Raw genomic sequence first — 15536 nt, 5'->3', positions numbered from 1 at the left:
ATTTGCAAAGATGACGTCACGTTCTCTTCTGTTCAAAGTATATTTGAAATATCCATCCTAAACGACTACAAAATCGTTTCTCTGTTAAACGCAACATTATCGTTCTCATATTTTGAAAAATATGTTTGGAAAATTATTTATCATTTTTTAAAGGTAACTTATAATGGCTACCAGAAAATTCCTTTAATATAATCTTGTCCCATCGGTTCATTTCAATTATTTATCACCACTATAAATATAAATTATATATATATAATTAGGAGTACCTCATGTAAGAAATATCCACACACAAAATTAATACATATATAGTGATAATAATTTCAAAGTAAAAATATGAATAAAAGGTTAAATGCTTTCATTAGTAAAACTAGTCCACCACAACGGTTCGAGTACTTCTGTCTGAGTAAAGGCTGTAGCGCGGTAAATAAAAAGAATTCTGGAAGAATTGTATCCTATGTATTGGCAAAATTCAATCAGGTCGTAAATTTCCATCGGTTTTAACTATAAAACCATTTAGTGCACTACGAAATGGATTTCTTCATGAAATATAATATAATATAATACCTTCACTACCGGTTTTGAACCTCTGGACATACAATCAGCGTCCAAAGCCTAGTGGTTAGGATGTCCGCATATAAAGCGGGAGGCCCGGGTTCGAATCCCGGTAGAGGCTGTATGTTTTTATTCACCAGAGTTTAAAGCAGGAGATTCTGTGAAAGATCATATTATTCAAGGAGACACTGCAAATATAATACATCTCGAAAAAGAGCTGAAAGTAACTATGGATTATACAAGGGTCAATAACCTTTTGTTGCAATATCGAAAAAAATATTGCTAAACAAGTTATAAACAGCCGATTCACACAGAGATTACAGTAACTACTGTAAATCTGAAAGTTTTGTACCACAGTAAAAACTGGATCGTGCTGACAAATCTGATAAATCGGTAGCATGTGCTATCAGGATTACAGTAAGAACTGAGGATATGTGTAATCCCAACAAATCCCAACAACTTGATTTGTTGAAATTACACATATCCTCAGTTCTTACTGTAATCAAAACAGCACATGCTACCGAATTATAGCACGATCCAGTTTTTACTGTGGTACATGTCTCAAATGTCTATGCACTGTTTCAGGAATATGTAACACTGAAACCTGCAGGACGAATAAAAGATTAAAGGTTTGTATAAGTATAACACAAACATGAATAAATAAGTAATCATTATATTACTTTTGTAAAATGAGGTCACTGCTTACATTGTAGAATTTGACTAATAAAACAAACAAACATGTATGACATTCTCTAAATATTTTATCATAAATATATGAAAAACTGCTATTGTCTATAAAGTTCCATTTTTTGATGAGCATAAACAAGAGTAATTCCATTAACAGTTTAAAACGTGTATAAAAGATCAATGAAAGTGAATGGGTGCACCATGGCATCAGATTTTTGTGATGTCACCATGGTAACTGTGCTTGCCTACAAAAATAAGTTAGTTTTCTGTATTATGTACAAAGTATTGGTCCAAAGAGAAATATAACATTCTCGCTATCAAGATGCAGGCTGATGAAACTCTAAATTCACAACAACAACAAACAAACAGTAAAACATGAAAAGCAGTTGTATATGTATCACATTTCAAGCAGACATCAACATGTTATGGTTACATCATTTTTGGCAACTATATGATCCTATTTCATGATTAAGCACCGGTTTACCTAATTACAATAGTTTCAGACGTCCAAAAGGGATTGGAGTTGTGGAACTCTCGTCTTTGTGCAAACGTAAAGTATATTCTTTGTCATAAAAAATGAACATATGGTAATGTTTGCTTGGCCTCGTTTTTTTTCTCCATATCTTCTTGGTGTTTTGCCAATGTTACAGTATCTTCAATACATCTGGTATCACAGTGTACCAGTTAATTTCTCCTCTATATGTCTGGCAATAAATAAAAGACCAAAATATAATCATGCAAACATGGCGGGTGAGTAAGCAATATTTCAAAATGTTCTGCCTCCTGCAGCTGGGAATTTTCATGAGGCTCATATCACATTACCCGTAGCAAAAATTGATACAAGTATTCGGAACGGGTTTGCCCACCAGTGTCCACAAACAGGCGCATAGCCTAGCCCTAGGGGGTGGACGAAGGGGCGACCCTCCCCCCCCCCCCTTGAGCATATCTTTTGTACGTTTTTATGATATTGCAAGTAATTTCAAATAGAAAATGCTTAGATGCAACTTACAAGGCCTGGGAAGTGCCATTTCCAGCGATCTAGGAGGCATTTTCGGCCAAACTTTTCTTGTAAGCTTCGCGCCAAATACTATGGTGGCGCTACGCTTAAATAGTTTCCAGTGCCGAATCTACGGCTCTGATAATTTGCCGACAGGTTCGCCCCTTCCTTGGCAAATTCATCTCTACGCGCCTGTTCCCAAACCTGCAACATATCACCGCAAACTATTTAACAATTCGATAACTGACAGAAACTTATACACCCAAGAATGTACAATAAACGATAGCAAAATCTCGAATAGCAAATTCCCACCAGACTTGTAAAATGAATAATCAAATCAAGCCTCTTCCTGATATTTCAAAGCATCTATCTTATATTGCACTCATATCATTTTTTAGTCGTTTGATTTTCTCAGCTCAGTTTCACCGGAGAGTATAATCTTATTCAATTTATTCTTATTCAAATTTTTCAGATTAATAATTCTTATCAACGGTGAAAGTTTTTATTTTTTTAAATGTTTTAAAGGAAACGGGGCTGCACCGTTTTTGAGGTGGTTAACATCCAAGGACCGAGGAAATTTTAGCAAAAAATCATATACTTATGTGAACTTTTGCGCAAAAATCCTATAGGCCTACGTGTGTGAACTTTTGGGCAAAACAAATCTAAACTTCTGAGAACGTCTACGCAAAAAAAAATCTTATACTCGTGTGAACTTTTGCGCCAAAAATCCTATACTTATGTGAACTGTTGCGCAAAACCCTATACTTGTGTGAACGTTTGCGCAAAACGTCCAATTTATGTGATCTTTTCATGTACTGTAGCAGTTATTCATCATCGTTCAAGATTCGTTAAGGATTACTAGTAAAATTATTTACATTGTAATAATCGGTATAACCTATTTTGAGTTGTACATTAATTGGTTAATTGTCAAATTTCACTGCCAACAACAAAGATAACTTGAGATATTTGCAGCTGGAATTTGCCATGTTTCCTTCTAAATCTAAAACTTTACAGCTAAAGACCTTTGTGATGTGACGTCATAAGTCTAATTGCCATATAACCAATCACACTGTTATATTATAGGCCAATCAGATAAGATGCTGGTTAGCCAATTACATCCCATGTTATCTCATTAAGTATGTTAGTATAAATACTCATGCACGCTACTGTACTATTACTCTCCATGCCTTCTGCTACTCATTACGGTTATATACCCTACACGTCATTGTTTATGGTTATTTACGTTACGTGAAATATATGTTCAAGAATCAAGAATGGCTTTTCCTTCATTATATTGACGTCTTCATGGACATATAACATGACAACCTTCAAGTGCCACTTCTACTTAATGTTTGTCCGAACTTTTAAGTTTTTATATAAATTATAGGACATGTTTCTCGTTTCCCTACTTCACGACGATCTCGAAAGTGTGATGGTTTTAGAATAGGAATTAATTGTACGGAGGTATACGTGGATCTGATCGGGTTGTTCCCGTAGACCATATACGTTCTGGCGTATAAAAGTGAATGTGCGCCCTCTTTTCGAATTAGCATAGCAAGAAGACATTTTAGGCTCATTGCCATTCTAGGCCTCAACAAAATACCGACCAGATGTGTTCACTTGATGGCGCTATCTTTAGGACCATAATATAAATAAATGGAAAACAAGTATAGAAACTATTTTTTTGAGACGATTGTAGATATCAGAGAAGGGAAGGAGCACCCTTATATGCACCCGATACACACAGAGAACACAGTTACTACTGTAACTCTTAATAAAGTTTTGTACCGCAGTAAGAACTGGATCGTGCTATAAATCGGTAGCATTTGCTATTAGGATTACAGTAAGAACTGAGGATATGTGTAATCCCAACAAATCAAGTTGTTGGGATTTATTGGGTTTACACATATCCTCAGTTCTTACTGTAAACGTAATAGCACATGCTACCGATTTATCAGCTTTGTCAGCACGATCAAGTATTTACTGTGGTACAAAACTTTCAGACTTACAGTAGTTACTGTAATCTCTGTGTGAATCGGCTGTTAAATGATATTATCCAGCATCACGTATAAGTTTGAATGGAGTCTATCCTCGAATACTCCCTTGTAAAAGTAACGTATACACAAGTATACACCTTACGACATACGAACTTGGAAGGTTTCTGGAAGAGGAGAGAATACATACATAAAAGCTTGCTTTCATACAAAGCAGCTGACAAGCCCGTACGTGATAAGCGATATGATTTAGTTACCGCAGCTATTGCCCTATATTTGTACGGAACTTAATACTTAATAGTAAACTGCATATCAGACATATCAATGCAAGGCCGGAGTTACGCATTGGCTCATATTACACAAGACAGAATGTAAGAGAAAACTAGGAATTATTCTATAACTGATTCGAAATTTGGACATCAAGCCAGGCGCATAGCCAGGAATTTGCCAAGGGAGGGGCGAACCTGTAGGTAAACTATCAGAGCCGTAGATTCTGCATTGAAAACTATCTAAGCGTATAGCGCCACCATAAGTTGGAAAATTTTGGCTGAAAAAGCCTCCCAGATAACTGGAAATGGCACTTCCCAGGCCTTGTAAGTTACATCTGAGCTTGAAATTACTGGCGATATCAGCAAAACATACAAAGAAATATGCTAAAGAGGGGGGGGGCGGTTGGGGCGGTCGCCCCCTTCGCCCCCCCCCCCCCCCCCCCCTTGGCTACGCGCCTGCATTAAGCTTATTTGTTTCAATATCCCCTGCCAGCTGACTATACCACTAAGAATGATTTAAAAGCAAATCGCAATATGTGTATGCCTAAAATTACCCTATGTTAGCCTAATGGAATTTACTAACGTTACTTGACTGTGGCAACACTCCCATGGTACAAGGTATAGAGCAACTCAATTCAATTTTATGTTCCTAGCCAACGTACCGTATTCATTATTCCAAGACAAGTATTACTATATATTTGACCTTGAGATATAGTGGACCTAATTGTATTGATCATTGAAGCGAAGTTAAAAGGGAATTTGTATCACAAAATCGAGGCAGTTTGATATTTGCATTCAAATGCTTGCTATATTTGATGATTACACTTGTGTCTTGCACAAAAGGTATTCTTCAGAGAACTGCATGCATATAGATAAAGAGATTGGTGCAGTTAAGAAATGATAATATGGACAAAAGCGCTGTAGAAGCGTTATTATCAAAAAAATAGTGTTTGTACAGTGTGTGTAAACTAGTGTATATCAACTAGACAAGTGTATATCAACAATTTGTGCTCTCGGCTACAGGTGTAATTTTCTCTCGTGTCGGTATATCCATTTTGTCTTAAGTCGTATTTGTTGACTGCATCTTGACAAAATTATCCAAAACCAAAACCAATCCCATGACAACTGACAGCCGCAGTGCTGGTTAACAAGTAGTCCTATGATTTACCTTTGACCGCGCATATGCTGTTAAAACTGCTTTTTCAAAGATGGCTCCGGTCGTGGACCAATAATTGGCCTTTGTGGGTTGAGCTTTCAAATCGGTGTCCTATAATTTGTTCATGACATAATTGATTATCTTCCTCCAGATCACCGTCTTTAATGTATCTCCCTTCAATGATATAGTATCGAATTATATTTCTCATCTACAATTAGGATAATCAACTAGGTGAACAAAATTATTCTGAATCTTGAAAGAGAAACGTCTCCTTAGCTCGTGAAATTTTCTTTGAATTGTTATACTTGTCGTTGACACATTTTGAACTAAAAAGTATTCTTGAAGGAAGCAGACAGCCTATGATGTCAAATATGTACACTGAAAAAAGATGAAGATATTTCCTTCAAAATAAACACGGTTATTGTTACTAAGACACTTGTAGCAGTATATAGGCGTGTGCAAATGAGGTATAGAGGCATACTCCACCCACTTGTAGCAGTAGAGGCGTATGCAAATGAGGTATAGAGGCATACTCCATTCATTTGTAGCAGTAGAGGCGTGTGCAAATGATGTATAGAGGCATACTCCATCCACTTCGAACAGTAGAGGCGTATGCAAATGAAGTATATGGCATACTCCACCCTTTTGTAGCAGTAGAGGCGTGTGCAAATGATGTATAGAGGCATACTCCATCCACTTCGAACAGTAGAGGCGTATGCAAATGAAGTATAGAGGCATACTCCACCCCTTTGTAGCAGTAGAGGCGTGTGCAAATGATGTATAGAGGCATACTCCACCCACTTGTAGCAGTAGAGGCGTGTGCAAATGAGGTATAGAGGCATACTCCATCCACTTCGAACAGTAGAGGCGTGTGCAAATGAAGTATAGAGGCATACCCCACCCACTTGTAGCAGTAGAGGCGTGTGCAAATGAGGTATAGAGGAATACTCCACCCACTTGTAGCATATAGGCGTGTGTCATATAAAGCCAGATATAACTGGATATAGAGTCAATCCAGATAGGCAGATAAATTTTTTATCTGGCCAGATATAAATTCCAGATATTCCAGGTATGGCCCAGATCTGGATTCTTATATCTGGCCCAGATCTTGGATTTCGGTAAGGGATATGTGACATCTAAGCATTGATTGCTTGTTTGTTTTGCTAGAAGATGGACCGTCACATTCCCTAGCTGCAGGCGATTAGCATTCGACTGACCCCGCAGCCACTCCACTGGTTCGTCAACTTTGTGATCCGCCTACAAATCCACTACCCATAACGGTTTGTACCCATCCCTAACTCATTGACCACCCCCGCAAGTTTTAATTCCTTTGCACGTCAATGAGTAAAGATAATTAAAAAATACCTTTAATGTATGACATATGTCCATATTTAAGTGGTAGATTATCAGTGGCACTTATACGATCTTTGCAATGTTATGTCAATGTCAATATCTGGTTAGCTAGTCCGAAAGCGATTTATAAACAACGCCATACAGAAAGAACGAACCTACAAACCCATTGAGCACATGAACATATTTATTGCATGTACGTAAAGCACCATACAGGAAGAACGAACTTACCAACCCATTGAGCACATGACCATATTTATTGCATGTACGTAAACCCCATTTCATACTTTTATAAGTAAACAAAGAGAGCTATTAGAAAGCGACAGTATTGCTTGATTTCACTTATTCGTCGGATATGCATATCGGATATATAATAATAATAATAATAATAATAATAACAACAATACTACTACTACTACTACTACTACTACTACTACTACTACTACTACTACTACTACTACTACTACTACTACTACCAATAATAATAATAATAATAATAATAATAATAATAATAATAATAATAATAATAATAATAATAATAATAATAATAATAATAATAATAATAATAATAATAATAATAATAATAATAATAATAATAAGAATAATAATAATAATAATATTAATAATAATAATAATAACAATAATAATAATAACAAAAATAATAATAATAATAATAATAATAGTAATAATAATAATAATAATAATAATAATAATAATAATAATAATAATAATAATAATAATAATAATAATAATAATAATAATAATAAGTAATATTTATATAGCGCATAATCAGCAAAGCTGCTCAAAGCGCTTTACAAATGTAAAACCTAAAAACAGATAGAAACAAAAACCAAAATATTAAATATATAGAATCAATAAGGCAAAATATGTAAAAGCCAAAAGCAACAATATAAAGAACATCCGTACTTAAACGATACTAAAAAAAAAAAAATAAACAATAGTCCAAAAAAAATTCAGAAGTAAGTAAATAGTAAAATAGATTAAATCGTAGTCAATGTTTAAATATAAATAAGTATGAGATACTATAGTACAGTAAGACAATTATTGTTCAAGCCTAAAACAGATAGTAATAAACACCCAATACTAAACGATTATAAATAGAACCCTAAACGTAGTAAACAAAAAAAAAACAAAAAAAAACTTTCGATATGCATGTCGGATCATATCTCCGTCAAGTTCATTGCAGAAGTTCTGGAAAGAAACGAAAAAAGAAAGAAATTAAAACTTTATATTTTGCGGAGTAATATGGAATATAAAACATCAAATTTCGATATGTTCATTTTTGCTGTTTTTGCCAGACTATATACAACGACTACACAACAATTCCAACGAAGAACCATTTTAACTTCTAATATAATAGTTCAAATATTTCTTATCTGTATTAAAATTGTAAGCAATTCAGCACCGACTAAACACGACCCGATTAAATTTGAACATCGTAATATCCTTTTCAATGGTCACACACCGAACCTATCATCATTTTACGCCCGGACAAAATTAAACCTTCTCACAGCGACCAGGAGAAATTCGGAGCATTCGGTACCGGAAGCGTGGCGGTGCATATCCGGTGCTCACTAGCACAGGTTTTGAATGGGTATACAGGCAGTTCAACCCGCTCCTGCATATAATCAACGCACAAACGACTGTTGGCAAGCGGCCGGTGCTAGTTTCCTTGCCACACAAGATATTTCCCCCATATGTAGAAACTGAGCAGTTGTCGTCGTGAAACGACAGAACGCTGCCGATTGCCAGTCGGAAAATACTATATATTTATCTTCTTGTTTTTTCTCTCGAATGAATCCGACGATTTTAAATCTCTCAAAATCTTCATCACTCGTATAGTCTCAAGCCCTTCAACTATCTAAGATTTACCACGTAACGATTAAGATGTTTTTGATTGCATAGAATAGGTGTAGAAAAAAGGTATTAAAGCAGCATTTTGCGTTTTGTCGCCGTTTTCCACTTTTTTGACAAGTCCATCGCGTTTTTTACATATATCAGTCACAAAACAGCAAACTAAGATATTAGCCAAGTTTTTTTCCCCTGCCAAAAGCGCTAATTGGCGAGTAATTAAGGACATTTGCAGTTAATGAGAAAAGTGTCCACCGACAAATTACACATTTAATCATAATCGCATACAGTTACCCCAACCCACTAGTTTGAATCAACCAATCAGAGATGCAGGTTTTAACTCCATGGTACAACCAGCGAACAGCTCCCTGGGACAACTGCCATAGAAAATCTACACAATCAAGCATGGTGTTGTATTACGTATTGGCCAATGACGTTCGTAGCTTTTAAATATTCATATTATGGGCGAGGTTTACTTGGATCCCGACGGAAAATATCTTCGAGAAAAACAAAGTTGAAGTGTGTAATTTTTCGACTTTTATGCCAACATTTGAAGTAAGATTTGAATAGATAAGCTAGTTATGTATGTCGTTATGGTATCGTGGAATCAGTGAGGTTGAGAAAAACCATAGAAAAGGACGCAAAATGCTGCTTTAAAGACTGATAGATGTATAAAATGGGTGATAGAAATTTACCTCTATCATAGCAAGTAGGACAGCACTGTCCTTTACGGTAAACTGGATAATCACAGTGGATGTTAGGACAGTGAACGAGAGCACATATTTCTTTTCCGTCCACGCAACGACAGCCTTCACAAGGGCCCTTGTAGTATGATGAACCGTTGGGGTGGCCATCACAGTCGTTAGCTTCTATAAATAATTACAAAATTAAACAGTTTAAAAAAAAAACAAAAAAACGCATGAATTATCTTTTATGCAAAATGATGTCAGATCTACGCCCGCCGGATTGAATCATTCTTTTACAACCACTATTTCTGATGTGAAAATGCAGTACGGATGCATGCCATACTTGTGAAGTTGAACAGAGTCAAGCTGTCATCGTTGGCGATGTGTTTTTCCCTAAGTGTGATTGAAAGATAAATTACCGTGGGTCGGGGTCGTATGTAGAATTGAATTTTACTTCAGCAGAATTGTATTTGACTTAAGTAGAATTGTATTTGACTTAAGCTTAATTCAATAAAGCTTAAGCTAAATTGAATTTTACCTCAGTAAAGTACGATATAGACAAAAACCGTTTGAACTTAAGCTAATATGAATTCCGCTTAAGTGGAATACAATTAAGCTTAAGTGAAATGCAATTCTAGTACTTAAGTGCAATTAATTTCACTTATTAAGCTTAATTAAATTCTACTTAAATGGAATTAATTCTACTTAAAGTAGAATAGCGAGGTAAATGTTAAAACGGCTTGCCATAGGGTCGGGGCTATCTCAGGTCACTGCTATCTCAGATTCGTCTTTCTGTAAGGATTGATTTTCACCAAGCGTAAGACGAAACCATCATGTATTCATCAAGTCACTGGTACCTCGTGATATGGAATGAGGCTATCAAGTTCAATTCAATGAAATCTAACAGCAAAGGGATATCAGTTATCATATTCCCACATCAAGTATACCACAAGCATTTCCTTTTATAACCACCAAGACTGTCTTCTTCATAGTCCGCAGCTTTTTTTTTATCTGTCTGTTTCTGGACCATTTTAGGGCAAATTCACTAATATCCTGGTAAAATACATCACCCAGTGATATATCCAAATTTGACGATCTTGGGCGACAATCTAGTACAGAGGCAATAATATAGTGGGCTGAGAAAGTGACAATACGCAGGCGCGTAGCCAGGAATTTGCCCAGGGACGGGCGAAACTGTAGATTCGGCATTGCAATCTATCTAAGCGTAGCGCCACCATGTGTTGGCGCGAAGCGTACAAGAAAATTTTGGCTGAAAATTCCTCCCAGATCGCTGGAAATGGCACTTCCCAGGCTTTGTAAGTTGCATCGTAGCATTTTCTCTTTTGAAAATACTAGCGATATCATTAAAACAAAAACAAAAATAAAAAAAATATGCTCAAAGGGGGGTGTAGGGGGCAGCTGCCCCCTTCGCCCCCCCTTGGCTACCCGCCTGACAATACGAGGAGAATATATATTTAAAAGAATATGACTATGGGTGATTAGATAATAATAATAATATTTTTTAATATTTGCTATAGCGCTTTATACCAACGATAGTTCTCAAAGCGCTTTACATACATTATATTATATACTGGTCAATGATAACATGTCCCAGAGACAGCCCCTCCAGTCGGCAGCAGTTATATACTGCGCCCAATGACAAGTTACCTCACAGGTACCCATTTAACCCCTGCAGGGTGGAGAGAGGCAAGTGAGATAAAGCATCTTGCCCAAGGACACAACGTAATGAACTTAGGCAGGAATCGAACCAGCAATCCTTGGATCACGAGTCCGACGCCTTAGAGTTAGACAATTGGCTACCACGCTCTCACAGAGATGGGATATTGTGATTTATTCTGATAAGAATAATAAATGATCAAGATGGTTCCACCTTTTGCTACAAATAAAACCAGTTTCTTCAACCAATTCTTAATGGTTTGAGCTCGAGGAATGGAGGGGGGGGGGTGGGTTCGCAAACCACAAACTGAATAGCCGAGAACTAAGTATTATGACAGTGATTTTTCTTAAGCCTAACCGACCGAAACCTCCATATTTAAGGGTATAGAAGCTTTAAACAAGCAATTGATAATAATATTTAAAGTAACTGATGAAAAGTTTTAAGGGAAGTCAAACACAATAAAATAGCTAGTTCTAGAACACTTTTAGTACTTCTGACATTGATATCGTTAGTAACAATTACTGTTTGCTTATCAGGATAAACAACGGGGTAATAACGGTAAAACAAACTAGCAATTCAATTCCAGCAAGGAGGTGATATTACCTCTCTGATCTCTCGTGAACTAGTCTTGCTTTTCAATATTGATGTTATAGCTCTTCCTTGACCAACTTATTTACCTGGGCACACAGGACAACATGTTCCCGGTTTGACTATGTAGTTGTCACAGCTTGGTGCTGCGCATCTTCTTACGGAACACCTCCTCCGTCCGGCGATACAACGGCATTCTTCACAGGGATCACGATGCAACCAAGAATCAAATGGAGAGCAATCATCTAATGCCAAATCAAACATACATATAAAGAGATTCGCGTAGGTATAAATAAATGTGTCTCCCAACTACCATCATTAAAACGAACAGCTCAACAAAAACTGGTTCCGTTTGGGAGTTATCCTTCAGTTTAAATATTGTATCATGGTATAGCTGTAATTTTGATAATCTATGATGTCACTATGACACTAAGATCTGGAACCATTTATTTTCTTTTTCCTTTTCCCCTCCATATTTTCATAGTAATGCGTCCACAGGATTGACACTGAAAAAAATGCTATCATTAGGTCATGAAAAAAATCATATATTTTAGATTCAGTATTTTGCTCCCCCCCCCCCCAAAAAAAAAACACCTCAGTGTATTACAGAAAATAAACATTATAATATATAGTAAAGAGAAACCTAAGCGATTGAAGCACATTTCACTCGATGATATAATATTTAGATTTTATTTATTTCCTCCCCCCCCCCATGTTTTCATGGTAATGCGTTGACAGAAAATAAACATTATAATATATAGTAATGAGAAACCTAAGCGATTGAAGCACATTTCACTAGATGATTTGATATTTAGATTTTATTTATTTCCTTTTCCCCTCCATATTTTCATAGTAATGCGTTAACAGGATTGACACTGAAAGAAATGCATCATTAGGTCATGTAAAAAATTATATATTTTCGATTCAGTAGGCCTACTTTGCTTCCCCCCCATAATGGCCAGTGGCATAGGAAGGTACTTTTGAGTGTGGGGAGGGGGGCTGAAGACTGATGGCTGGCCTGGGGCGGGGCGGGGTGTCCCCCTCCCCTTTGGAATTATTTTGCATTTTCACCTGGCCTTAGATGCAATTTGGTGCTCCAAATGAGATTTTTTCTCATTTGGAAATGGAAAAGGGGTTTTCTGACTTGCGAAGCCGGGTGGGGGGGGGGAGCGGAATGATACTTCCGCCCCTCCATATTTTTCACTGGGGGGGGGCTGGCGCCCCCCAGCCCCCCGGTTCCTACGCTCTTGAAAGAAAAAAGAAAACTATGCTATTCGAACGGGGGGACATTTCTCTATTAGTTTGACTTTTACATGTTACTCCTATATGCAGTAAGTTGTCATACTTACCAAAGCTATACGAGATGGCAGGGCAAAACTGAAAAAAGTCTGAGCTATACTTTCACTTCCCATGATGCATCACTTGCTCTCATTTTGGAGTAAGCGAATCCATGGTAACAAGGACAACAACTTATTTACCTGGGCACACAGGACAACATGTTCCCGGTTTGACTATGTAGTCGTCACAGTTTGGTGCTGCGCATCTTCTTACGGAACACCTCCTCCGTCCGGCGATACAGCGGCATACTTCACAAGGATGATCACGATGCCACCCAATATCATATGGAGAGCAACCATCTAATGCTACAAATCAAACATACATAAAGAGATTCGCGTAGGTAAAAAATGAATGTCTCTCCCATGCAACAACCATCATTAAAACGAACAGCTCTACAAAAACTGGTTCCGTTTGTTAGTTTAAATCTTGTTCAAGGTTTAATTAAGGTCTCACGTTGCATTACTGTCTGCATTTTGTAGCGACACGAAAAAAAACTTCACTTGCAAGCAACGGAAAGTTAACTTTTTTTCTGAGCGCGGCACGCGGTTTGGTGCGAGTCTTCAATGCCTTTAATACCTTAATAAGTCTCAAATACGGAGCCCCCAAAGAAATGATTGACCCACGTGACGTACGTAACGTACTTGTTTTCAAGTTAATCGTTCGCTTCAATGTTATTGGTGCATATAGCTAAACGAATATGTCAAAAATGTTTTAAGGTTAAAAGATAACATCACTGTTTAACATGTCTTCAAGAATAACAATGCAGAGACAATAACATCGCAATCAAAAATATTAGTGAATAGAAATAATACAAACAATATAAAATTCCTTACCAAAATTAACATAACTTTAACTAAATGTAATGTATAAACTTAAACTTTGAGATATTTATTTCACAAGATATATTTTTGTACGTTATGGCGATATGATTAAGTACACTAACATCTCTTCGACAAAAGTAATTGTAACTTACGAATTGATGCTGCTTGTCCAATTACTATGCTAATAGCAACGACGACGTTAAGATGGAAATATTTCATTTTTCCGTTTTTTTTTTCTTCTGAAAAGAGAAATATGGATGGATGTATTAACCTCAAGATAAGAAGCACAGTGAGACTAAAATAGAGCCGTTCGATCACATATATAAAAATATATATATAGGACCACATATCTGCTACAGTAATAAATTGGATATGGTTATCTGATAGTTTAATCACGGTACATCATGATACAATACCGCTAGTAAAAGGTATCTAAAGTATATCAAATTTCTCTCCCCTGTGCTTGATCGAGTCAGCTTCAACGAACATATGACGAAATTGCACTTCACAATGAAACCAAATGATGCAAGAGCTAGTGGTCTATGTCATTTATGTGAGTGTTGTTTGCCGTTTTGTATAAGCTATCGGTAAATATTTGCACACAAACTCGCTGGTAAAGTTCATGTAAAGTCCATTTGACGCCACAAAATGTGTGATCGGTACTTCCTGTTTCGTACGTGTATGCATGAGCCTATATCAATGAAATTCAATTCTAAAAAACCGGACAAAATAAGAAAAGTCCTTCAAGGCATATGCCCAAAGTATGAATAAATATATATTCATTTTCACGCAGAGAGTGTTTTAGCTGCCGCCGCCCCCCACCCCCTCCGTGATCTCAATATCTATGTTTACACCGAATTAGGTCACGTTTCCCTCCCTACATACGGAAGTATTAAAGTGACAACACAGGGATATTTGATTGACAACATTCGCACATATTAGAGTGTTAGCTCGGAGTGTTAGCTCAGTGGTTAACGCCGGTGCCTTTCAATCATAAGGCCCCCAGTTCGAGTCACTCCCAGATTAATGAATATATGTCGTCCAGTTACAGAGTTGTTGACAATTAACAATTCATCATCATTGACGTTAAATATGAATGAAAGAGACTGACTTCGGTCAGCTTGCGGCTTTGATAAGCCAATGATGCTTCTTCGCGAGTTCCTGCTTGCAGGAGGATCTAACATACATACATACATATTAATCTGTCAAGATATGAAATTTGACCATTTTTTGAAATTGTGTGAGCAAATAGGGTCGGGATGATGGCTCCCACTGCCGATCATAAGTCGAGGCAAATACTTAAAAATCGGGGCAGTTTTGCATTAAACGGGGAAGAATTTGGGCCATGGTTACGGTTGTTTCCCTCCTACCCCTGCACCTGCACTTATAAGCCTCACGAGTTTTAAACAACAAACTGTACGTCAAGTTACCATATAAGACAGCACATACAGGTACTTCACTACAATTAAGAGTAGTGCACGTGAGCCTAAAAATAACAAGGTTCTATGGCAGGGTTGTCCAACCTACGGCCCGGCGATGCTCTACGGT

The 15536-nt window shown here is 36.9% G+C and overlaps 1 protein-coding gene across 1 annotated transcript; it reads right to left on the bottom strand.

Annotated features, from left to right (window-relative positions):
• Positions 1 to 7174: 7174 nt before the first annotated feature.
• Positions 7175 to 14315, bottom strand: LOC139982049 (cysteine-rich motor neuron 1 protein-like). Its single transcript, XM_071994556.1, has 5 exons — positions 14141 to 14315; positions 13308 to 13472; positions 11919 to 12074; positions 9573 to 9746; positions 7175 to 8217 (listed from the first exon to the last, which is right to left on the bottom strand). The coding sequence occupies exons 1-5, from the start codon at positions 14205 to 14207 to the stop codon at positions 8204 to 8206; spliced, it is 576 nt and encodes a 191-aa protein (XP_071850657.1). The 5' UTR covers positions 14208 to 14315; the 3' UTR covers positions 7175 to 8203.
• Positions 14316 to 15536: the final 1221 nt, after the last annotated feature.

The sequence above is a fragment of the Apostichopus japonicus genome, chromosome 16 (assembly GCF_037975245.1).
Source record: "Apostichopus japonicus isolate 1M-3 chromosome 16, ASM3797524v1, whole genome shotgun sequence".
In the NCBI taxonomy this organism is placed as follows: Eukaryota; Metazoa; Echinodermata; class Holothuroidea; order Aspidochirotida; family Stichopodidae; genus Apostichopus; species Apostichopus japonicus.
The sequence above is the reverse complement of the archived record's forward strand: the minus strand, read 5'-3'. Positions and strand labels throughout refer to the sequence as shown.